Source organism: Dendrobates tinctorius, unplaced genomic scaffold (genome assembly GCF_039654945.1).
Source record: "Dendrobates tinctorius isolate UK_male_01 unplaced genomic scaffold, ASM3965494v1 ptg000162l, whole genome shotgun sequence".
Taxonomy (NCBI): Eukaryota; Metazoa; Chordata; class Amphibia; order Anura; family Dendrobatidae; genus Dendrobates; species Dendrobates tinctorius.
Window position 1 is genome coordinate 15,656,602 of NW_027361829.1, and position 25,938 is coordinate 15,682,539.

Below are 25,938 nucleotides of genomic sequence, written 5' to 3' on the forward strand. Positions count from 1 at the left end.
AAGGTTTTTTAGCCCTCCAGCCGAAGGGCCCTCTAACCTGGTGTGCATCCGTCGCCATCCGCCATCACTGCCATCCTTGGGATGCAGACAGCGGTGAATACATTGGTGGAGTAAGAATCACTAGCCCCTTCTTCCACTGATCAGCATGTGACACCACTAATGTGATGATGTAATTTCATCATGTCAGATGTGCACTGTGGAAAAAGGGGTAGAGGCAGAGCACCAGGGGTACAGGAGCGAGGTGACTATGTGGTGTTTTTTTCCATGTGGAAGGGAATGTTTGTATACAAAAGGCTATATGGGACTCATGCTGTATATAGAAGGCTGTGTGGGGATCATACTGTATATGGGAAGCTATGTGGGGCTCATACAGTATATAGCAGCTGTATGCAGGGTCATACGGTATATAGGAGGATGTCAGCATACTTAATTTTGCTCAATATTAAGTGATACAATTAATGCTATAAGAAAAATTAACATCAGTATATTAGTATTAATATTAATATAGAGTATAATGATTTCAGCCGATTGATTCAGCCCTGTACAACATTCACGGTCTCTCATGTGGCCCCTTGGGAATATTAATTGCCCACCCCTGTTCGAATGGATTGTTACAAAAAAAATTAATTCCTCTTTGCATAGAGGATACATCCTAAAGGATCAAAAGACAGTTACATAAATATTATGTCAACGTTAAGGTCACATCCTTATTACAAACCAAACCCCAATTATGCAACCCCAAACATTCTTACCATGCATGCAGAATAAGTTGCAGGTTCTAATTTTCTCATTATTGGAGCGCCAATTATATAGAATTTTCCTTGCATTGATCCAGCCTGCAGATTTATAACAGAAATAATTACTATATATTTATTAATAAAAAGTACCTAAACTACCTATTATTTTATTTAATCTAAACAGACACAATAATTCTGTAATAACCTTCACACACAACACATCTGCACAGATGATGAGGCTTCTTTTAAATATAAAAATTTCCAGTTTGTCTGATTGCATTCACAAAGCCATTGTGCTTCATCCATTTTTTTCTTTTTTAAGTGAACAGCACACAAATATATGATATTCTACAGGGCCATTCAAATGTCTGTTTTCTTTTTTGGCATGTATTAAAAATCAAGACAAGTTCTTGTCTGCTCTGTTTTTTTAGGTCAAAGTCAACCGCATAAGTGAAAGGGTCTTTAAAAAAAAATGTACAGCACACAGTGTACAATTGACAGACACAAAACAGATTTATATGTGTGAACAAAACCTTAACCCTTTTGCTGGTTGTGGTTGATTCTCGACAAATGTTAGCCAGGACAATTTTCTTTTGATGTGTACAAATAAACAAGTAAAACTTAGAATACTAAATAATATTTTGATATTAATCTCCAATAACTAGTTATTTTCTATTGTCAAAATGCCACTCAGCACTTTATAGACGCAGGCATCTTCAAACAGTTTTAGCTAAACATGTGATGAAAACAGAAAATTAGATATACCACACCCCTTAAAATAAGTTTCACATGTGCAGACTCCATACAGCGTCGGACTGGAACACCTTGGGCCCACCAGAGAAAATCATTCTTGGGGCCCACTATGTAGCTGCATAGAGTTAAATACCAGACAACCAATTATGCGGTAAAACACGCTAATATCCGGGTATAATATAAGGTTGTACATGTCTTAATTATGTAGCAGGAGTTGGGGTAGCCCCCTCATAGAATATAAAGCAGCCCCCTCACATAGTATAATGCAGCCATCTCATAGAATATAATGCAGCCATCTCATAGAATATAATACTGCCCCCCTCATAGGGTATAATGCACCCCCTCATAGGGTATAATACTGCCCCCCTCATAGGGTATAATGCACCCCCTCATAGGGTATAATGCACCCCCTCATAGGGTATAATACTGCCCCCCTCATAGGGTATAATACTGCCCCCCTCATAGGGTATAATACTGCCCCCCTCATAGGGAATAATGCTGCCCTCCTCATAGGGTATAATGCTGCCTCCTCATAGGGTATAATGCTGCCCCCTCATACGGTATAATACTGCCCCCCTCATAGGGAATAATGCACCCCCTCATAGGGTATAATGCTATATAGATATATAGATATAGAGTTAGATAGATATAGATAGATAGATGTAGAAATAGATAGATATAGAGATAGATAGTAGATAATGGATAGAAAGTAGATAATGGATAGATATAGATAGAAAGATTCATAGAGATAGATAGAGATAGATAGAGATAGATAGAGATAGATATAAAGATAGATATAGAAAGAAATATAGATAGATAGATCGATAGGTAGATAGATATAGAGATAGATAGAAAATAGATAATGGATAGATAGATAGATAGATAGATATAGAAATAGATAGCTATAGATAGAAAGATATAGAGATAGATATATAGATAGAGATACATAATAGATAGAGATAGATAATAGATAGAGATATACAGATATAATAATAATATAGACATATATAGATAGATATAGAGATAAATATATATAGATAGATGGCTATAAATAAAAATAGATATAGAGATATATATAGAGATAGATAGATATAGAGATAATATATATAGAGATAGATAGATAGATATAGAGATAGATATAGAGTTAATAGCTAGATATAGAGATATGTATAGAGATAGATAGATATAGAGTTAGAAAGATAGACAGATATAGAGAGAGATATAGAGATAGAGATAGCTAGATAGATAGATGGATAGATAGATATAGATAATAGATAGATATAGATAGATATAGAGATAGATGGATAGATCAATAGATAGATAGATAAAGAGAGAGATAGAGATAGATAGATAATGAGATATAGAGATAGATACAGAGATATAGTGTTAGATAGAAAGATAGATATAGAGATAGATAGATAGATATAGAGATAGATATGGATATAGAAATAGATAGATAGATATAGAGATAGATATATATAGAGATAGATAGATATAGAGATAATATATAGATAGATATAGAGATAATATATAGATAGCTATAGAGAGAGAGATATAGAGATAGATAGGTAGATAGATATAGAGATAATAGATAGATATAGAGATAGATAGATAGATATAGATATAAAGATAGATAGAGATAGAGAGAGCGGTAGATAGAGAGAGATCGATATAGAGAGAGATAGATACAGAGATCGATAAATAGATAGAGAGATAGATATAGATATAGATAATAGATAGAAATAGAAATAGAGATAGATAGATATAGATAATAGATAGAGATAGAAAGATAGATAGATATAAGAAAGATAGAGAGATATATAGAGAGAGAGATAGATAGATAGATAGATAGATAGATAGAGACAGATAGAGAGAGTGAGAGAGATATAAAAAAAAAAACAAAACACAATACTCACCTCTCCTCCTCGCTCCCACGCTGATCCCGGCTTCAGTGTCAGGAGCTGCCCCCTCTGCCAGACACACAGCGGGTGTGCGATGTAGTGACGTCATCGCGCACTGGCTGTGAGCCAGGAGCAGAGAGGACTGAGGGCGGCGCCGGCCCTGATGCAGAGCGGCTTACTGGGCTGGGGGCGGGGCCTCTGGGGGGTGGAGACCTGAATTGAGATTCACTGCTTCGCAGTGAATATTCATTTCTCTTTAGCAGCGGGGACAGGGGCTCCTGACACCCGCTGCTGCTCCGCTGGCAGGGGCCCCCATAGCAGCTGCATGGTGTGCGACACACCACTGGCTGGGGGCCCCTGGAGCAGCGGGGGCCCTAGGCAACTGCTGGCCCTGTATGCCTGCAGGTGCCAGGGCCCACCAGATGCCAGGGCCCACCGGGGAATCCACCGGTTCCCCGGTGGGCCAGTCCGACGCTGACTCCATACATACCAGTAAGGCCAGGGCTGCGACTGCCACGAATGAGACAAGAAGAACTTCTCACCACAGGAAGTGGTCCGAACAGTGTTTCAGGGGGTGACATTTTTACAGACTCTCTCCCCACAAGAGTGAGATTTGTCTTTTTCTTAGAGACGGTTATTAAAACGACAAAAGGCTTGGAGAAGACGTATATCTCCAGCCATGAATACATTTGAAAACATGGGTAGTGTGATGGTACATCAAGGGTTGAAGCAACGTGCAGCAGGGCATGATGGAGTCACATGGTCAGGCTGCTGACATCACTGCTGCTACATAGAGGAAGCGACTCAGAGGGAAGGTATGCGTTCCATATTGGAGCCTAAGATACAAAGGACTTTTATGTTAAATGGGGGGATTTCTATTAGGGCAAAGTATGAGAGGGGACACAGTATATTGAGTGTCAGCGCGTGGGGGGACGCAAGGAGTAGGTGGGTCGCCCCGTCACACCCAGGGCAGCGGGGTACTCGGTACCGTGCCGGTGTCAGGGGGAATGTGTCACAGCAGCGGTGACCAGGTCCGTGGCCCTGGGCACCCAATATCAATGGCGGTGATGTTTGTAATATAGTTTATATGGATAGTTCGTGACGCCACCTGTGGTGCTCGGCAAGTGTGATGTTAGGCCTACGCTGCGGGCAGATCCTCTGGGACTGATGGTATGCGCAGCTTAGATGGTAAAGCTCCCCACAGGCGGAGCTGTAGTCCCAGGGCAGTGTAGATGAAGTAATGGCGGGGAGGCGTAGATGATGTAGGTACAGGTACTCAGGTGTAACGGTGCGGAATAACTGGAGGACACCAGGGTGTGCGGTTCCAAGGCTTTACTCACTGTTTGCAGTTCACACACACGCCTGCCTCTGTACTGTGTTCTCCAGGTCAGGGCTCCAGCCAACCTCCAGGCCAGATAGGATTCTCCTTCCCACACTCCGCCAACATGTACCTTCCTGAACGACTCCTCCAATGCGCCTTTAGGTGCGAAGCACTCCAGTACTTAGTTACCCTGGAATGCCTCTCTCTAGGTGTTCCTAGTCTCTACTTGTATGACAGACAGCTGTAGCCTGCTTCGGGGACTCTTCTCTGCGTCTCGGCTCTCTATCCAAGTGCTGTTGTGTCCCAAGTCTATGATGGGAGCAAGGCGTTAGTGGCTCACTACTCCTCCGGTGTCTGTTGCCGGACATAAAGATCCAATCAACCTCGGGGACCGGGCCCCGACCTTTGCGCTCTGGACTGGAAGGGTTCTCTATCTTTCTTCAACCAGCTTCTCACCGTCCTTCTATTCTCCTTAGTTCCGATCTGTTCTATCTCTCTAATGGAAGGTTAGGTTATCAATCTTATCAGTCTCTTTCTCTGTCTTTCTCGTGCCAGCAGCCCAGCTCACTGGGACCTGCTGTAGCACGTCCTTCAGACACCCATCTTCTCTCTTCTCTCTCCTCTCTCACTAACCCCCTAACTTTCACTCTTCCCACTCTTTTGTATCATCTCACTCCACCCACCTCCCAGCACCTCTTGTGTTACGAAGCAGGGTTCCACGAGGGGTGCTCTGCTAACCCCCAGCCTGAAGCTGTTAAGTGGCCCCACTGAACTATCCTGTGTGTGGAATGCAGGTGTGGAGTGTGGTCAGGAGTTCCCACCTTACCTGGATGGTGGGGCACTACACCTTAGGAGAAGGTGCAGTACCTCTGTGGCGACTGAAGCCTCAGGGGCGCCACATAGGCATAGTGAAAATACGACATAGTATAAAGATGGGCAACTAGAGGGAGGACAGTGTTGAGTTAGATGCAGCATGAGGTGTACAGTGTGGGGGATATCGTGAACAGGAGGTGCAACAAACATAGATTGAGTAAAGTATGGGGCTATAATAAGGAGCATGGGGGAATACAGTGTGAAGGCACATTGTGAAGAGGGGACAGCGTGGGGGGTAATGTGCGGGAACAGTACAGAAAGGGGGCAATAGGGTGGGGACTCTGAAGATGGGAAGAGTGTCAGGGAAACAGTGGAGACAGGACAATATGAAGTGGGGATGGTGTAGAATCCATAATACATTAGGGCAGACACTATAGCTGTTTTAGTTCATTAGAGCGAACTGTGTGGAGGCAATGTGCCAGAAGTATGGGAGTCATATTTTGTCCAGACAGTAAGGCCTCTTTCACACTTCCGTTTTTTACAATCAGTCAAAATCCGGCAGGTTTTGAAAAAAACGGATCCGCAATTTTTTTTGCGGATCCGTTTTTTCCCCATTGACTTTCATTATTGGCGGATCTTGATGGATTGCCGTCCGTTGCATCCGTTTTTGTGCGGATCCGCCATAATGTTGCTGTCCTTCAACATCCTCAAAGATTTCCAAACGGAGCTTGCAACGTTTTTTTGGCCGGCGGATCCTCCAGACACTGATTTAACCCCTTACCTACAATTGACGTAATATTCCGTCCATGTGACCATGGACCTAATTACCATGGACGGAATATTACGTCATCGCGATCAGCGGCGCCCACGTGGTGAGCGCCGCTGATCGCGGCCGAGTGTCAGCTAATTATCATAGCTGACACCCGGCACAATGTGTCAGGGGCGGTCACGGACCGCCCCCAACACGTTAACCCCTTGCACACCGCGATCAAACACGATCGCGGTGTACCGGGGGTTAAAGGGAAGCATCGGCAGGGAGGGGGCTCCCTCCGTGCTTCCCTGAGCCCCCCACGGCAGCGCAATGTGCAGCGCTGCTGCGGGGGACTCCTTTCCTGCAGGTCCCCGGATCCAATATGGCGACGGGGACCTCCGGGGGCCTGCAGGAAGCTGGCTTCCTCAGTGCCTGCAAAGCGCAGGCATGAGGAAGCCTGTGCAGTGCCTGTGACAGATCGCTGATCTGTCACAGTGATCTGTGATGTGACAGATCAGTGATCTGTCACAGGACAGTGATGTCCCCCATGGGACATTGTAATAAAGTAAAAAAAAAATAAAAAAAAAAGTGTAAAAATAATTAAAAAAAAAATCGCCAAATAAATTAAAAAAAAAATAAAAAAAATTCCCCAATAAATTCATTTTTTGGAAATAAAAAAAAAAAAACCCAATAAAAGTACACATATTTGGTATCGTCGCGTCCGTAACGACCCGCCCTATAAAACTGTCTCAATAGTTAACCCCTTAAGCGAACCCCTTAAAAAATAAAAATAAAAAATGAAGCAAAAAATAATGATTTATCATACCGCCGAACAAAAAGTGCAATAACGCGTGATCAAAAAGACGCATATAAATATTCATGGTACCGCTGAAAACGTCATCTTGTCCCGCAAAAAATGAGCCATGATACAGCATCATCAGTGAAAAATTAAAAAAGTTATAGCTCGCAGAATAAAGTGATGCAAAAATAATTATTTTTTATATAAAATTGTTTTCATTGCATAAAAGCGCCAAAACATAAAAAAAGACCTAAATGAGGTATCACTGTAACCGTACTGACCCGAAAAATAAAACCGCCTTATAAATTTTACCGCACCCGGAACGGCGTAAACGCACCACCCAAAAGAAATTCATGAAACGCTGTTTTTTGTAAATTCTGCGTCCCAGAAAACGAAATAAAAAGCGATCAAAAAATGTCACATGCCCGAACATGATACCAATAAAAGCGTCAACTCGTCCCGCAAAAAATAAGATCTCACATGACTCGGTGGGTCAAAATATGGAAAAATTATAGCTCTCAGTATGTGGTGATGCAAAAACTATTTTTACAATAAAAAGCGTCTTTTAGCGTGCGACAGCTGTCAAACATAAAAACCGCCATAAATAGTAAATCAAACCCCCCGTTATCACCCCCTTAGTTAGGGAAAAATAATAAAATTAAAAAAATGTATTTATTTCCATTTTCCCATTAGGGTTAGGGCTAGGGTTAGGGTTAGGGCTAGGGTTAGGGCTAGGGCTAGGGTTAGGGTTAGGGCTAGGGCTAGAATTGGGGGTTTCCACTATTTGCGCACATCAGGTGCTCTCCAAACGCAACATGGCATCTGATCTCAATTCCAGCCAATTCTGCGTTGAAAAAGTCAAATGGTGCTCCTTCCCTTCCAAGCCCTGCCATGCACCCAAACAGTGTTTTACCCCCTCATATGGGGTATCAGCCTAATCAGGACAATTTGCAAAACAACTTTTGGGGTCCTATTTCTTCTGTTGCCCTTAGGAAAATAAACATTTTGGGGCAAAAATATCATTTTTGTGGAAAAAATTTTTTTTGCTATTTTCACGCCTGGGCGTTATAAACTTCTGTGAAGCACTTGGGGGTTCAAAGTTCTCACCACACATCTAGATAAGTTCCTTGGGGGGTCTAGTTTCCAAAATGGGGTCATTTGTGGGGGGTTTCCACTGTTTTGGTACATCAGGGGCTTTCCAAACGCGACATGGTGTCTGATCTCAATTCCAGCCAAAAAAGTCAAATGGCGCTGCTTGCCTTCCGAGCTCTGCCATGTGCCCAAATAGTCATTTACACCCACATATGGGGTATCAGTGTACTCAGGACAAATTGCACAATAACTTTTAGGGTCCTGTTACCCTTGGGAAAATAAAAATTGGGGGTGAAAAGATCATTTTGTGGAAAAAATATGATTTTTTAATTGTACCGCTGTGCATTATAAACTTCTGTGAAGCCCTTGTGGGTTCAAAGTACTCACCACATATCTAGATAAGTTCCTTAGGGGGTCTAGTTTCAAAAATGGGGTCACTTGTGGGGGGTTTCCACTGTTTAGGTACATCAGGGGCTCTCCAAACGCGACATGGCGTCCGATCAGAATTCCAGCCAATTTTGCATTGAAAAAGTCAAACGGCGCTCCTTCCCTTCTGAGCTCTGCCATGCGCCGAAACAGTGGTTCCCCCCCACATATCAGGTATCAGCGTGCTCAGGACAAATTGCACAATAATTTTTGCAGTCCAATTTCTCCTGTTACACTTGGTAAAATAAAAAAAATTGAACCTGAAGTAATTTTTTTTGTGAAAAAAAGTTAAATGTTAATTTTTTTTAAATATTCAAAAAATTCCTGTGACGCACCTGAAGGGTTAATAAACTTCTTGAATGTGGTTTTAAGCACCTTAAGGGGTGCAGTTTTTAGAATGGTGACCCTTTTGGGTATTTTCTATCATATAGACCCCTCAAAGTGGCTTCAAATGTGATGTGGTCCGTAAAAATAAAATGGTGTTGCAAAAATGAGAGATCGCTGGTCAACTTTTAACCCTTATATCTTGCTAACAAATAAAAATTTTGGTTCCAAAATTGTGCTGATGTAAAGTAAACATGTGGCAAATGTTACTTATTAACTTTTTTGTGTGCCATATCTCTGTGATTTAAGGGCATAAAAATTCAAAGTTGGAAAATTGCGGAATTTTCAAAATTTTCGCCAAATTTCCGTTTTTCTCATAAATAAACGCAAGTTATATGAATGAAATTTTACCACTAACATGAAGTACAATATGTCACGAGAAAACAATGTCAGAATCACCGGGATCCACGGAAGCGTTTCAGAGTTATGACCTCATAAAGGGACAGTGGTCAGAATTGTAAAAATTGGCCCGGTAGTTAACGTGCAAACCACCCTTGGTAGTGAAGGGGTTAACCCAAAATTCTATCCGGGTGCCAGACCAAAAAAAAAAAATAAATTCATTCTCTCTCTCTCTCTCTTTCACTCTCTCTCTCTCCTTCCCGGCCAGCGGTTCCTTTAAATTTCCTCATTTTGCGGATCCGTCAAAAAACGGATCCTGTGCCATCCGTTCACATCAGTTAAGAACGGATCCGCTTGTCCGCCTTTTTGGCGGATTTTAACTGACACAAAAAACTGAAGTGTGAAAGAGGCCTAAGAGGCAATTATTTATTCAGAGACAGAGCATGGATAGTTTATTTTTAAAGGCACCATGTTGGGATGTACTGCTGAAGGCTGGGGAAGAGATAAGTCTGCAGAGATGAGCTGTGGATAGGAAATATTATAATGGCATCTGGACCATATGAAGAAAAAAGGGAAGGGAATTACTCCAATAAAAAAATCACTTGTAAGATACCTTGATGTAATGATTTGTGAGACTGCATCTAATCAATACTGTGGTCACTGTATCATCTGATGGTGGCCACTGGTAAGAACATACTGGGAGTTGTAGGTTCATGCGAAACAAGTTTATACGGTGGGAATTGAACTGACATTGAAGTTGATCACTGTATTAAGCCTGGTGCTGTATTCATGCACCGATGATGGTTCTAGAGATGTAGTCATGTACTTTTGCTGGCTCTGGTGAATATTCTGAATATTCACTGATGGCAGTTCTGGTGATGAATTCATGAGCTGACGATTATTCTTATGTATTCTTGAACTGTTATTGCTTCAGACTGTGTACAGATGTAAATGTGTGAACATACGCAATCCTGCACTGACGTTTTGGAATAGAAAGTGAGCAGAATCTCACCAAATCCTCCTTAATCTCAAAACTCTAAGTTTTGAGGATTTTTAAGTTTTATCATAGCCATGAAGCTACTTGTACAAGATGAGAACCACCGTTAGCATATGAATAAATCACCAAGCTTATTACAGTGTTCAATATCAATTACAGTTTCAGGTCAGCCTCATTTACAAATGTTTTCCATAAACCTACAACTTCCAGTATGTGTTTAACAATGGTAAGGAGATTCTGGGAGTTGTTTTTAACAGTCATCACACAGCTGTGGACCATACAAAGACCACAGCACTGATGAGACCTAGTCAGTATCACAGATAAATATTTACACCCTGGTACCTTATAGATGACATCTTCTCTGACTGAAGTCATTCCTATCCCTTTTGTCTCCATGTAGCACAGATGTCATGATGAGATTTAATGTCCAGAGCTCGTCTCTGCAGACTGCCCTCTTCTTCAGTCATCTGCAGCACATTCCAGAATGGTGCCCTTAAAAATAAAAGTACCATTATATTGCCCCATAAATAAAAAATATCTCCCATGCTGTGCCCCTGAATAAATAATTGCTTCTCTGTCATGATTCCACTGTTCTCTGTGTCTGGGATGCAGTTACTGACCACTCAGCCACCTAATCTGTCAGAACTTTGATTCACAGTTCTGTGTCCAGTCTGGTGCAGGGGCAAGCCGAGCTGACTCTTTTGATTGACAATGTATGGAGGATTATGCAAGGCCATTATACAGTATGGAAGGCAATGCAGAGTCTATTATACTGTATGGAGGACTATGTGGGGCCATTATACTGTATAAAAGGCAATGCAGGTTCCATTATACTGTATGGGGGACTATGTGGGGCTATTATACTGTATGACAGGCAATTCAGGGCCCATTGTACTGTAAGAAGGACTATATGGGACCGTTATATTGAACGGAGGACTATGTGGGGCTATTATACTGTATGGAAGGCAATGAAGAGACCATTATACTGTATGGAAGGCAATGCAGGGCCCATTATACTGTATTAAGAACAATGTTGGGCCTTTAAACTGTATGGAGGACTATGTGGGGTCCATTATACTCTATGATGGGTAATTATACTGTGTTTTTGCTGGCATCATGCATACCTGTATTATTAAAGGTTTTTAACCATTATTATTACATATTTAAATTAGGCCATTGGGACATATGCTTTTACTGCTTCTACAGTGGCATGTAAAAGATTGGGCGTCCCTGGTCAAAATGACTGTTATTGTAAACAGTTAAGCAAGTTGAAGATGAAAATATCTTTAAAATGGATAAGGTTAAAGATGATACATTTTCTTTGTACTTTAGTCAAAAAACATATATATTGTCATTTTTTACATTTTAAAAATTACAAAAAGGAAACTAGTTCAATGCAAAGGTTTGGGCACCCTTGGAGATTTATGTGCTCAGATAACCTTGACCAAGGTTTCAGACCTTAATTAGCCTATTAGGATTATGGCTTGCTCACAATCATCATTAGGAAAGGCCAGGTGATGCAAATTTCCCAGCTTTATAAAAGCCAACCTACTCTAACCTGTGCCAAAAAACATCAGCCATTGGTTCTTCTAAGCAGCTGCCTTGAACTCTGAAAATGAAAATGGTGGAGGCCCACAAAGCAGGAGAAAGCTATAAGAAGAAAGCAAAGCATTTTCAGGTTGCCCTTTCCTCAGTTAAAAATTTAATTAAGAAATGGCAGTTAACAGGAAGAGTGGAGGTCAAGATAAGGTCTGCAAGACCATGCAAAATTTCAGTGAAAGCTGCTCTTAAGATTGCTAGAGAATAAGGCAGGGTTCAGATTGCATTATGGCAGTCCGTCTAATGGACTGCATTACACCGCGGCACTAACGCGATGTAACGCACCCGTTAACGCTGCCATAGACTGCCATAACACGGCACATCACTAACGCATTTCCTTCCATGCGTTAGTGATGTGCTGTCATTCTGTGACCGACCCTCAGACGTGGTTTGCAGCATTCGAGGATCTATTACTGCTAGCGCAGATGGAGACATCTGCACTAGCGCGATCGTGTTAGGGAGTAGCGTTAATGCAGTCCGTCAACGCTAAACGTTGAACAGACTGCATTAATGCTATGTGAACCTGGCCTAAGGCTGGGCGGCCCTGTAGATTTTTCGCTTTTGGACAAACTTTACACAAAGTTCAATGTGGGTACCTTAACAGTACCCAAACGTGAACCTGAACCCGGGACCCCATTCAAGTTAATGGGGGCCAGATCATCCAGCAGTTCCCACACTGTTATCTGTGTGACAGAGTGGGAAACACTAGCTCCATTAGGTGGTAACCTTACTGACGTTACCACAGGTCACAGCATTGCGGTTCCCACGCTGTCACACAGAGGGCAGCGTATGAGTCAAGAGCTGTGACCGGTGGTGATTAGGTTCCTGGTGATCAGGCATCAGCTGAAGGCTACTACTCTTATTAGTGTATACCTGGTCTTGCTGATAGTAGCAAAAGCAGGCGATGCTGATGAGAATATCCACCAGCCGTCTTCTGTGCATAGTAAGAAATAAGTCAGTAAGATATATAATTAGTGCAGTGCATGCGTAGCTTACGGTACATGTATTTAGCAAAAATATAAAAGAAAAAAGTGGAGTGGGGTCCCCCTTATTCTTAATACCCTGCTGAGGGAAAGCAGACTGCTTTGGGAGGGTGTTATTATTCTGGGAAGGGGCAATAAACATGGAGATTCCCAAGCTATTATCAGCTCATAGCTGTCTGCATAGACTTTACTGTTTTTTAAAAAGGGGGCCCCCAAAAAAACAAAGTGGGGTCCCTCAGTATTTTTAATAACCAGCAAAGGCTAGGCAGACAGCTGCAAGCAGATATTATTAACCTGGGAAGGAGAAATGGATATTGGCCCCCTCCCAGACTAATAACACCAGCCCTCAGGCACCCCAGAAATGGCACATCCATTAGATGGGCCAATTCTGGTGTTAGTTTCTGTTAGGCGTCGGGTTCCTGCAACTGCACAGCAGGGATCCAGAGCCTCATATTCAGCGGTCTCCCATTCTCAGTCGACCGTAGAGGAGCCTGCTCAGCAGTCCCGTCGTTCCCAACGCTCTGCTCAGACCAGCTCTGTAGGTGTTATGATTGAGTCACCGTAGGAGGCAAAAAACAGAAATGCTAGCTAAGTCCTGAAAACCAGAGAAGTTGGCAACTATCAGATTGCAGACCCCTGAACCTATCAACGCAACTAGCAGTAGCCGTGGGGGGTTCCTACGATGACCTAGACCCCTCGATCACAGCCGGAGAGATACATAGGCCTAAAGAAGGAAAGGGGAAATCTAACTGCCCCAGAGCAGACCCCAAAGCAATAGGCAGCCCCCCACATATAATGACGGTGAAGCAAGGTGAAAACACTTACACAGACAGAAAGACAGGCTGAGAAAAGACGGGGCCAAAAACTACCTAGATAGGAACGGATAGGAAGGCTGCTGTCTGCAATCTACCAAAACCCTATCAGAGACAAAAGCCAACAAGCTGATATAAAAATGGCCCTGAAGCAACTAAGCTTCAAAAACTAAATCAGAACTCAGGTAGTTTCAGAAGACAGAGCTCAAGGAACACTGCACACTCCAGCAGGGAGTGGCAGAATCCAAAAAGCAAGAAAAACAAAAACAAATCTTAGATGCAAAAAGGCAAAACAGAAAACTTAGCTTTAGGAGAGCAGGAATCAGACTGGTGTCCAAGAGTCCACAGAGAAATCACCCGCAGGGCAGAAAGGGCGTAGGCTGCCTTAAATCCAGTCAGTGACTCCACTCAGCCAATCGTCTTCATTAGTCCCAGGTGCCTGATAATCAGGCTCACTACCTTCCTTCACTAGAATAGGGAGTTCACCAGGCCTCAGTGACGGAGGGGAAAATGAACTCACAACAGTACCCCCCCCTTGAGGAGGGGTCACCGAACCCTCAACAACGCTACCAGGGCGATCAGGGTGAGCCCGATGAAAGGCACGCACCAATCTTTTGGCATGAATATCAGAGGCAGAGACCCAGGAATTATCCTCCTGACCATAACCCTTCCACTTAACCAAATTCTGGAGTCTCCGTCTAGCCAGACGGGAATCCAGAATTTTCTATACCTCAAATTCCAAGTTACCTTCAACCAAGACAGGGTCCGGAGGTGCCACCTCAGGCACAACTGGCTCAACAAACCTCTTCAACAAGGACTTATGGAACACATTATGGATCTTAAATGTGACAGGAAGAGCCAAACGAAAAGAGACCGGATTAATAATCTCCAAAATCTTGTAAGGTCCAATAAATCTAGGCTTAAACTTAGGAGAAGCCACCTTCATAGCAATATTTTTTGATGATAACCACACCATATCACCAATCTTAAACTGGGGACCAATGGTCCTATGTCGATTGGAAAACCGCTGGGCCTTTTCCTGGGAGAGAGATAACTTATCCACCACTTGGTCCCAGATCTGGTGCATTCTCTCCACCACAGTGTCAACACCTGGGCAGGCAGAAGGCTCCACCTGCCCTGAAGAAAATCGAGGGTGAAAACCAAAGTTACAAAAAAAAGGTGACATCAAAGTGGCAAAACTAGCTCTATTATTTAAAGCAAATTCGGCCAAGGGCAAAAATGAAACCCAATCATCCTGATCAGCGGAAATAAAACATCTCAAATACGACTCCAAGGTCTGGTTTGTTCTCTCTGTCTGCCCATTGGTCTGAGGGTGAAAAGCAGAGGAGAAGGACAACTGAATTCCCAACTTGGAACAGAACGTCCTCCAAAATTTAGACACAAATTGAACTCCTCTGTCAGATACAATGTTCTCAGGAATCCCGTGCAAGCGAACCACCTGTTGCAAAAACAGAGGCACCAACTCAGAGGAAGATGGCAACTTAGGGAGTGGTACAAGATGAACCATCTTAGAGAACCTATCACAAATCACCCAAATAACAGTCATTCTTTGAGAGACCGGCATATCAGAAATGAAATCCATTGAAATATGGGTCCATTGCCTCCTGGGGACCGGCAAAGGCATCAATAACCCACTAGAGCGAGAACAAGATTTAGACCGGGAGCAAGTCCCACAGGACTGCACAAAATTCCTGACATCATGAGACAAGGTGGGCCACCAAAAAGAGCGACTCACCAGATCTCTAGTACCAAAAATACCTGGATGACCAGCCAATACAGAGCAATGAACTTCAGATATCACTCTCTTCTTCCACTGGTCAGGAACATACAACTTTCCACTGGGGCAACGCTCAGGTTTGTCCTCCTGGAACTCTTGCAGAGCAAGTCTCAAATCGGGCAAGATGGCAGAAAGAACTACCCCTTCGCCTAAGATGGTGGCAGGCTTGGTCACCACAGGAGAATCAGCAAAGAAACTCCTAGAGAGGGAGTCTGCCTTGACATTCTTAGTTCCAGGAAGGAAAGAGACCACAAAATCAAAACGTGTAAAAAACAAGGCCCACCTAGCCTGTCTAGGGTTCAAGCGTTTAGCCGACTCTAGGTAAATCAAATTTTTGTGGTCAGTGAGGACCACAACTTGATGTTTGGCTCCCTCCAACCAATGTCTCCACTCCTCAAATGCCCATTTCATGGCCAACAGTTCTTGATTCCCCACATCATAGTTGCGTTCAGATGAAGAGAACTTACTGGAAAAGAAAGCACAGGGATTCATTTTAGATGTTACCGGATCCCTTTGGGACAACACCGCTCCTGCACCAATCTCAGAAGCATCCACCTCTACCTGGAACGGGAGTGAGACATCAGGTTGCCGCAGAACCGGGGCGGAGGTAAATCTACGCTTCAGCTCCTGAAAGGAAGCAATCGCCTCCGGAGACCAATTCAACACATCCGCACCCTTCCTGGTCAGGTCAGTCAATGGTTTGGCAATACTAGAAAATTTTTCTATAAATTTCCGATAAAAATTAGCAAAACCCAAAAACTTCTGGAGGGCCTTCAAAGAAGTGGGCTGAACCCAATCATAAATGGCCTGTACCTTGGCCGGGTCCATTTCAATAGTTGACGGAGACAAAATAAATCCCAAAAAAGAAATTCTCTGTGCTCCAAAAAGGCATTTTGATCCTTTGACATACAGAGAATTCTCTCTCAAGATCCGGAACACAGTCCGAATATGTTCCACATGAGAATCCCAATCCTTGGAGAAGATCAAAATATCATCCAGATAGATAATCAAAAATTTATCGACAAAGTCTCGGAAAATATCGTTCATGAAGCACTGGAAGACAGAAGGGGCATTAGTGAGCCCAAAAGGCATCACCAGGTACTCAAAATGTCCCTCCGGAGTATTAAACGCCATCTTCCATTCATCCCCCTGCTTAATGCGGATAAGATTATATGCCCCCCTGAGGTCAAGCTTGGTAAACCAGCAAGCACCTCTGACTCTAGAGAATAGATCCGAAATCAGGGGTAAAGGATACTGATATTTAAAAGTAATTTTATTGAGGGCACGATAATCAATACAAGGCCTTAAAGAACCATCCTTCTTGGCCACAAAAAAAAAACCGGCACCTAAGGGTGAAGAGGATGGTCTAATATGACCCTTCTCCAACGCCTCCTTAATATAGGACCGCATAGCCTCGTGCTCGGGTACAGATAAATTGAAGAGCCGACCCTTAGGAAATTTACACCCCGGGTTTAGTTCAATTGCACAGTCATAACTCCTATGAGGAGGCAAGGACGCAGACTCATTCTCACTAAATACATCATAGTAGTCCGCCAAATAGTCAGGAACCTCATGCGACTGAGGAGAAGTGGAAAAAACCGGAGCCTCACTAAAGGTACACCGGCAACCCCAACTCACCACAGACACAGACTTCCAATCCAAAACTGGATTATGAATCTGCAACCAGGGAAACCCCAGAACAACGGCATCATGCAGACCATGCAAAACCAAAAATCTGCAATTTTCTTGGTGGTTTGGGGCGACCCGCATGACCAACTGGGTCCAAAACTGAGGTTTATTTTTAGCCAGAGGGGTAGCATCAATCCCCCTCAAAGGGATAGGCGTCTGCAGAGGTGTCAACGGAAATCCACAACGTTTAGCAAAATCCAAGTCCATTAGGTTTAGCGCTGCTCCCGAATCCACAAAAGCCTTGGCGGAAAATGTGGACAGGGAACAGATCAGAGTAATCGCCAAAAGAAACTTAGGCTGAACCCCACCAACAGAAAATGTGTGTGCAAAGCGTTTCTCACGTTTAGGAAAAACAGAAATAACATGTGAGGCATCTCCACAGAAAAAACACAGCTTATTATGCCTTCTGAATTCCTGACGTTGCGCCTTAGACAAAACTCTATCACATTGCATAGGTTCAGACGTCTGTTCAACCGGCGGCAACACCTCTCGTGTAATCCTGCGTTCACGTAAACGCCGATCAACCTGAATGGCTAAAGACATAGAATCGTCCAGACCAGAGGGAACAGGAAATCCCACCATAGTATCTTTTACGGCTTCTGACAAACCCTTCCAAAAGAGAGCAGCCAAGGCACTATCATTCCAGGTAGTAAGGACCGCCCACTTTCGGAACTTTTGACAGTACAACTCTGCAGATTCTCGACCCTGGTTCAATGCTAACAGGGTCTTTTCAGCCTGATCAATAGCATTAGGTTCGTCGTACAGCAACCCCAAGGCTTGAAAAAATGCGTTCACATTAGTCAGAATAGGGTCATCTGGTTTCAAAGAAAACGCCCAATCTTGGGGATCGCCGCGCAGCAAAGAGATGACAATTTTAACCTGCTGCGCGGGGCTCCCTGACGAGTTAGGCTTCAAAGCAAAAAATAATTTACAATTATTTTTGAAACTCAAAAATTTAGATCGATCCCCAAAAAATACATCAGGTGTGGGGATCTTTGGTTCAACAGCATGTGAACGAGCAAGATAGGCGGAAATTCCTCGCACTTCAGCAGCGAGCTGCTCCACACGATCAGACACTTGCTTTATCTCCATTGAGAGAAAAAAAAAATCCCCCTATGGCCTCAGAGATATAGAGGAAAGAATATACACAAACCTCTTTTTTTTTTTTTTTTAAACACAATTCTTTCCTGCTATTGAGTACCCCAGGATCTGCGGTTTGGGCGGGTGATTCTGTTATGATTAAGTCACCGTAGGAGGCAAAAAACAGAAATGCTAGCTAAGTCCTGAAAACCAGAGAAGTTGGCAACTATCAGATTGCAGACCCCTGAACCTAGCAACACAACTAGCAGTAGCCGTGGGGGGTTCCTACGATGACCTAGACCCCTCGATCACAGCCGGAGAGATACATAGGCCTAAAGAAGGAAAGGGGAAATCTAACTGCCCCAGAGCAGACCCCAAAGCAATAGGCAGCCCCCCACATATAATGACAGTGAAGCAAGATGAAAACACTTACACAGACAGAAAGACAGGCTGAGCAAAGACGGGGCCAAAAACTACCTAGATAGGAACGGATAGGAAGGCTGCTGTCTGCAATCTGCCAAAACCCTATCAGAGACAAAAGCCAACACCAACAAGCTGATATAAAAATGGCCCTGAAGCAACTAAGCTTCAAAAACTAAATCAGCACTCAGGTACTTTCAGAAGACAGAGCTCAAGGAACACTGCACACTCCAGCAGGGAGTGGCAGAATCCAAAAAGCAAGAAAAAGAAAAACAAATCTTAGATGCAAAAAGGCAAAACAGAAAACTTAGCTTTTATAGGAGAGCAGGAATCAGACTGGTGTCCAAGAGCCCACAGAGAAATCACCCGCAGGGCAGAAAGGGCGTAGGCTGCCTTAAATCCAGTCAGTGACTCCACTCAGCCAATCGTCTTCATTAGTCCCATGTGCCTGATAATCAGGCTCACTACCTTCCTTCACTAGAATAGGGAGTTCACCAGGCCTCAGTGACGGAGGGGAAAATGAACTCACAACAGTAGGTCTGGTTGTTGCTGTCACCTCTGGGCCAGCAATAGCAATGCAGGCTGCTCAGCAGCAAGCCACTCCAGAAGCTAAGTCCTTCCGTCGCTCCACTGAGCATGCTCACGAGACGATCTCCCATTGGAAATTGGGAGTTACATGCACAGGTCCTTCTCCAGATCTGATTGGTCCATCTCAGGGACCTGGAAGCTTCCGGAAGGTCCCGGCTATAAAAGGTTCGCATGGCCGCTCGGCCATGCGCTAGTATAGACTCTAGTTGCTACCTGTGTGAATGATGACGGATGCATGGCCTTGCAAATGACTCATTAAGATTCCCCTCCCTCTGATATTACATGTGGGGATAGGGAACTAGTGATAGCGTCAGCACCAGTCAGTGGCAAGCTACAGGCCACAGTGCATATCATCCATGGTACTAGCGTCCGACAGTGTGCCTGCTACCGGGCATTGTCATTTTGCGGCAGTGTCTGTCGCTGCGCTGCAGTCACCAGCCCTTATTGGCGTCTGCGGTTGCGACGCCGTACGCACGGTAGGTCTAGAAGGACGCTGACCCTATGTCTGGGTCCTGGTTCTGTGACCATATACCGTGCGTGCATTGCGCTGAGTCATGTGAGTTCAGCAGGCTCAGCATTTGTGTTTAACGCCTCGGCGTCTCTGTGAATTAACATTGTCCGCCCAGCGCACACCAGGTGACGTTCAACCCGCGCGCGCAATACCGCCATATCGAGCATCTGCCATTACATAACAGCAGTGTAACACCTCTGCACGGTGGACCCCGGGCGGAGAACGCACTTTCTATTATTTATTATTTAATGCATTCTGCCGTCCCTAACTGTCTCTGCTCTTCCCACTTGCTCCAGTTAGTTGAAAAAGTGAGGTAGCAGTTTTGGGGTTGATGTCAGCTGTTTTATGTCCATTGACAATAAGCCCATGGGTTACTACTTGAGAGGTGTCTCAGATACCCCTATTACTAACCTCGTAGTCAAAAGTAAGAAAGACACACACAGAGAAAAGCCGTTTAATTGAACGAAACACACCCTGACACTCTTACCCATTTATTAAGATAAAACTAAAAATAAAAAATCAGAGTAATCTAATAGACACTCTGTGTGACTGCAGACCTATGAATAACAATGGCAGCGTTGAGGAAATTCACCAGTTTCAGACCTGGGACCGGAGGGTATGTATGTGTTATACATACTCCCAGCCAGTGGGCGTGGCCTCCACTCCATACACTTCCATTCAGCGATTGAAAGTATATAAGAATCACCTCTTACTTTTCAAACAATTTTACCCTTGCGGACCTGTGTAATCAATGGACATTAGTTTTTTGAGGATTCAGTGAATTTTCATTACAAAAAATGACTTTTGCAATTCATATGAAAACTTTTCATAACAATCTAATGAGTTAATGACAATTGTCACTATAAAAACCGAAGCAGCAAACTTTGTCTAATGTCAAAACTTTTAGTCACGACTGTACTCTACAGGGGACAAGAGAAGAATTTTCACCCATAGATACTAACAACAAACAAATCAGTTCTTTGCTAAGTGGAAGAGACTGGCAGATACAGATATTTACCTCATTATGTGAAACCTCTGCATTATACCATTTATTCCAGTATAGACCATCAAGTAATACACTGAAGCAATAATTCCACCATTGGTCTTCTGTTCTGATTTCACTAAATGGCTGTCTAGCATTCCTAAAGGGAAGCATATAAGAAAATGTGCTCTCAAATAAAGAAGTAATACATCAAATGGCAAGTAATAAAATCAGACATTATTATGTTTTACTGTGGCCATACACTTGTTCTTATATGTGGTAACTTTTTGTTCATCCAATAATGATGTGATTCCACCATGCTTGTTTATTTCAAAAGGGAGAGTTAAATAAGCCGCTACTGGACCATAAGGCTAAATTCATGCTTTGCATAGTGATGCATTTTTTATGCAATGTTATTCTGTTTTTTTTTCTTTTTTTTAAACACACAGTAGACACAAAGACTGGATGCAAGTCTTAGGGCAGCAGCTTAGAATTCTGCTATAATCAGAACCTGGGCAACTTTATTATTAGTGATGAGCAAATTGACTTTCAGCAAATTCAATTCATTACATTTTTAGGAAAATCATTGGACCTGACAAATTAAAAAAATGTGTGAATTGCCCAAAAAATGCCAGCCACCATTTTAAACAAAGGAAAAATTGTATCTGCCAGAGAAAGCCAAAATGACTTCAGATTTGGAAGGTGTAAGATTTCCCATAATGCCTTGCAGTTATCTCATCATATGGTATAGAAGAGCCAACCATAGCCTGTAATAAAGTCATGCCAAGCAATGCAGCAGACATTTTAGGGTTAATCTGTATAGTGCATTAGTGCTCACATCTCAGGAATAGAAACAGGGATAGAAAGCCATAAAACAAAGGAAGGATACAACAGACAGTATGCGTTATTCAGTGTAAGCAGTGATGATGAGTATAGCAGCCTGTCAATAAGGCTGGGGTCACACAGCCATTGATTGTATCATGTGTGAGAATCGGGTGGATTATGCTAATGACATTCCGCTCAAACTTTGTCATAATTTGATCACCTTAGTGTGATCTGATCCTGTTGCAACAGGAAATCGCAACACAGGTGCGGAGAAAAAGTAGAGAACTTAATTTCTTCATCATCTCCATTGACTCTGTGCGTGTACACCAGACTGCAGTCCAATGTTTCACACGCACCAATAGACATGTATGGGTGAGCATGATCTGATTATCAGATGCACTCGCAGCATACTGCAATGGTTTTCTCATGCCGATTTGCTGATCTGCTCTGCCCCACAGTATAACATTGGGCCAAGTGTTATCTGATAAAACATCAGATAGCACTCGCCCGTGTTATACGCCAGGGTGAGTGAGCCCTAATACAGAAATTCAATTAATAGGAGAGATATGTAAGAGATGTGGTAGCAGCAGCGCCTGTGTGATTGATCACACAGTGATATAGTGTATCTACATTTTTTAAAACTCTTCACACACAAGACAACATTAGAATATATCTTAAAAAAAGTTTTTGTATTTCTTGTTCAATCCTTTTTGGGACTGTGGAGTAATTGTGTTAAAAAATACAAAAGAAAATTATGGTAAGCAAAAGCCAGACATATAATTTGGCTTTTCGGATGTCTGCCTAGCATTTCTTGATCAGATGTTTTTAGAAGGGGAGAGTAATTGATAATTGATGCACTACAAGATGCAGCAGGCCCTCGTGATAAAGAGGGAGGCAGCACATGTGCAAAATAATGAAGAAACAACCATTACAGACCCATCATTCATGAAGCGTGTGGTTTCTTAGCATTATAAATGCACGGGTACGGAAAGTATTCAGACCCCTTTAAATTTTTCACTCTTTGTTTCATTGCAGCCATTTGGTAAATTCAAAAAAGTTCATTTTTTTTCTCATTAATGTACACTCTGCACCCCATCTTGACTGAAAAAAACCCAATAATGTAGACATTTTTGCAAATTTATTAAAAAAGAAAAACTGAAATATCACATGGTCAAAAGTATTCAGAGCCTTTGCTCAATATTGAGTAGAAGCACCCTTTTGAGTTAGTACAGCCATGAGTCTTTTGGGAATGATGCCACAAGTTTTTCACACCTGGATTTGGGGATCCTCTGCCATTCTTCCTTGCAGATCCTCTCCAGTTTCATCAGGTTGGATGGTGAATGTTGGTGGACAGCCATGTTCAGGTCTCTCCAGAGATGCTCAATTGGGTTTAGGTCAGGGCTCTGGCTGGGCCTGTCAAGAATGGTCACAGAGCTGTTCTGAAGCCACTCATTTATTATTTAGCTGTGTGCTTAGGGTCATGTCTTGTTGGAAGGTGAACCTTTGGCCGAGTCTGAGGTCCAGAGCACTCTGGAAGAGGTTTTCATCCAGGATATCTCTGTACTTGGCCGCATTCATGTTTCCTTCAATTGAAACCAGTCATCCTGTCCCTGCAGCTGAAAAACACCCCCATAGCATGATGGTGCTACCACCATGTTTCACTGTTGGGATTGTATTGGGCAGGTGATGAGCAGTGCTTGGTTTTGTCCACACATACCGCTTAGAATTATCACCAAAAAGTTCTATCTTTATCTCATCAGACCAGAGAATCTTATTTCTCATAGTCTGGGAGTCCATCATGTGTTTTTTAGCAAACTCTATGCTGGCTTTCATATATCTGGCACTGAGGAAAGGCTTCCGTTGGGCCACTCTGCCATAAAGGCCTGACTGGTGGAGGGCTGCAATGATAGTTGACTTTGTAGAATTTTCTCCATCTCCCTACTGCATCTGTGGAGCTCAGCCACAGTGATCTTGGAGTTCTTCTTTACCTCTCTCACCAAGACTCCCACAATTGCTCAGTTTGGCTGGATGGCCAGGTCTAGGAAGACTTATTCCATTTAAGGATTATGGAGGCCACTGTGCTCTTACAAACCTTGAGTACTGCAGAAATTCTTTTGTAACCTTGGCCAGATCTGTGCCTTGCCACAATTCTGTCTCTGAGCTCCTTGGACAGTTAATTTGACCTCATGATTCTCATTTTGTCTGAAATGAACTGTGAGCTGTGAGGTCTTATATAGACAGGTGTGTGCCTTTACAAATCAAGTTCTATTAGTTTATTTACACACAGCTGGACTCCAATGAAGGAGTAGAACCATCTCAAGGAGGATCACAAGGAAAAGGACAGCATGTGACTTAAATATGAGTGTCTGAGCAAAAGGTCTGAATACTTAAGACCAGGTGATATTTCAATTTTTCTTTTTTAAGAAATTTGCAAAAATTTCTACATTTCTTTTTTTCAGTCAAGATGGGGTGCAGAGTGTACATTAATGAGAAAAAAAATGAACTGTTTTGCTTTTTACAAATGGCTGCAATGAGACAAAGAGTGAAAAATTTAAAGGAGTCTGAATACTTTCCGTACCAACTGTATAAAGCGCAGTGTCTGGTTTGCAGCCTATTGATAATGTCCATAAGAGTAGATTATGATTGCAGAGCACTATATAAAAGTGTACCCCACCAGGACCCCCAGTTTCCCCAACCAAAATTAAAGAGCTTGGCTACACCCTGCAAAACATGAAAGCGTAAAAAAATGAAGGCATTGGTTGATATTTTGGCCAAATTATGCAAGTTCACAACCCATGTCAAGGGTCTGCATTGAAGTTAAAAGCAACTCAGGAAAAAAAGGATGTAAAATGTACAAAACATCACAGAAAAAGGCAGCACAGTGACCCATGACTCAGCTATGCAGTGCAAGCATGGGTTAAATTTATAAAGTAAGAAGAAGCTGCGCAGTCTCTGTGGGGTCAAAAGTTTAAGTGGCTTGGTATAAGAGGGATGGTTGTTGACAAATTAGCATGTCTCTATATTATGTGAGACACAAAAGTCCTGTGTCTGTGGCGCCCCTGAGGCTCAGTCGCCACAGAGGTACTGCACCTTCTCCTAAGGTGTAGTGCCCCACCATCCGGGTAAGGAGGGGAGCTCCTTTCCACACTCCAACACTCGCACCCCACACAACAGGGTAGTTCTGCACAACCACATTGCGGCTCCTTGCTCAGAGGGTAGCAGAGCACCTTAGGTGGTTCCCTGCTTGGAACACTGGACGTGCTGGGAGGTGGGTGGAGTTAAGGTACATAAAAGAGTGGGAAAGTGTAGGATGAGAGGTTCAGTCTGACAGAAGGTCAGTCGGGTGGGAAGTCACTCAGACAGGAGTTAGGATCCCTGGAAGAAGGGATGGAGGAAGGAGTGCTGCAGCTGCCTCAGTGATCTGAGCCAGCTGGCACGATAAAGGAAAAGAATGAGAAAGACGTAGAACTGAAACCTAAGCTTCCATAAGAAAGAAAGACAAGTGCGGAACGAGGGAGCTGAGAGAGCAGTGAGGACGTGGGTTAGAAGAGCAACCCTGCCTATAGGTTCTCAGCGCAAAGCCGGGGCCCGGTCCCCGAGGTTGTATGGACACTTATGGTTCTGCAGCAGACACCGGTGGAGTAGTTGGCTGTAAATGCACTACTCCCATCTAAGACTTGGGGCACAACAGCAATTGGATAGAGAGCCGGGACTCAGGAGAAGGGAGTCCCCGAAGCAGGCTACAGCTGTCTGCCGTACAAGTAGAGTTATTGGGAACATCAGTCCTGAGGAACTCCAGTGTAACTCAGTACTAGGAGATCTTCACACTTTAAGGCGCTATAGAGGAGTCATTCAGAAAGGTACATGTTGGTGGAGTGTTGGAGGGGAGAATCCTAACTTGCCCGGAGGTTGATTGAGTCTCTGACCCGGAGGACACGGCCCGGACGCAGGCACCTGTGTGTGTGTACAACGGACTGTGAGTAAAGCTTTGGAACTACAAGCCCCGGTGTCCTCCATTCATTTGTGTGCTAACACATTCAGCACCGCTACAGCTGGGTACCATTCTCCACACCGCCTGCACCTCTCCTCTTCCATTGCATCCACGCTGCCCTGGGGCCACAGCTTCACCTGTGGGAAGCTACACCATCTAGGCTGCAACACACCACCAGCACCAGAGGATCTGCATGCAGCGTCGGCCTAACATCCTACTTGCCGAACACCACAGGTGGCGTCACGAACTATTCCACCATTTACATTCCCCCATTGATTTGGGCGCCCAGGGCCACGGACCGGGTCACCGCTGCTGTGACACATCCCGCTGACACTGGCCCGGTACCG

General features: G+C 43.5%; 1 protein-coding gene across 1 annotated transcript in view; it reads right to left on the reverse strand.

Moving 5' to 3' along the window:
- Window positions 1–25,938, reverse strand: part of PKD1L1 (polycystin 1 like 1, transient receptor potential channel interacting) — a 901,078-nt gene that overhangs the window by 180,171 nt on the left and 694,969 nt on the right. The window contains exons 54-55 of the mRNA XM_073549827.1: window positions 20,812–20,935; window positions 753–836 (exon numbers count right to left, since the gene is read on the reverse strand). Of these exons, the coding sequence (XP_073405928.1) occupies window positions 753–836; window positions 20,812–20,935 (208 nt within the window). The remainder of the gene's footprint in view (window positions 1–752; window positions 837–20,811; window positions 20,936–25,938) is intronic.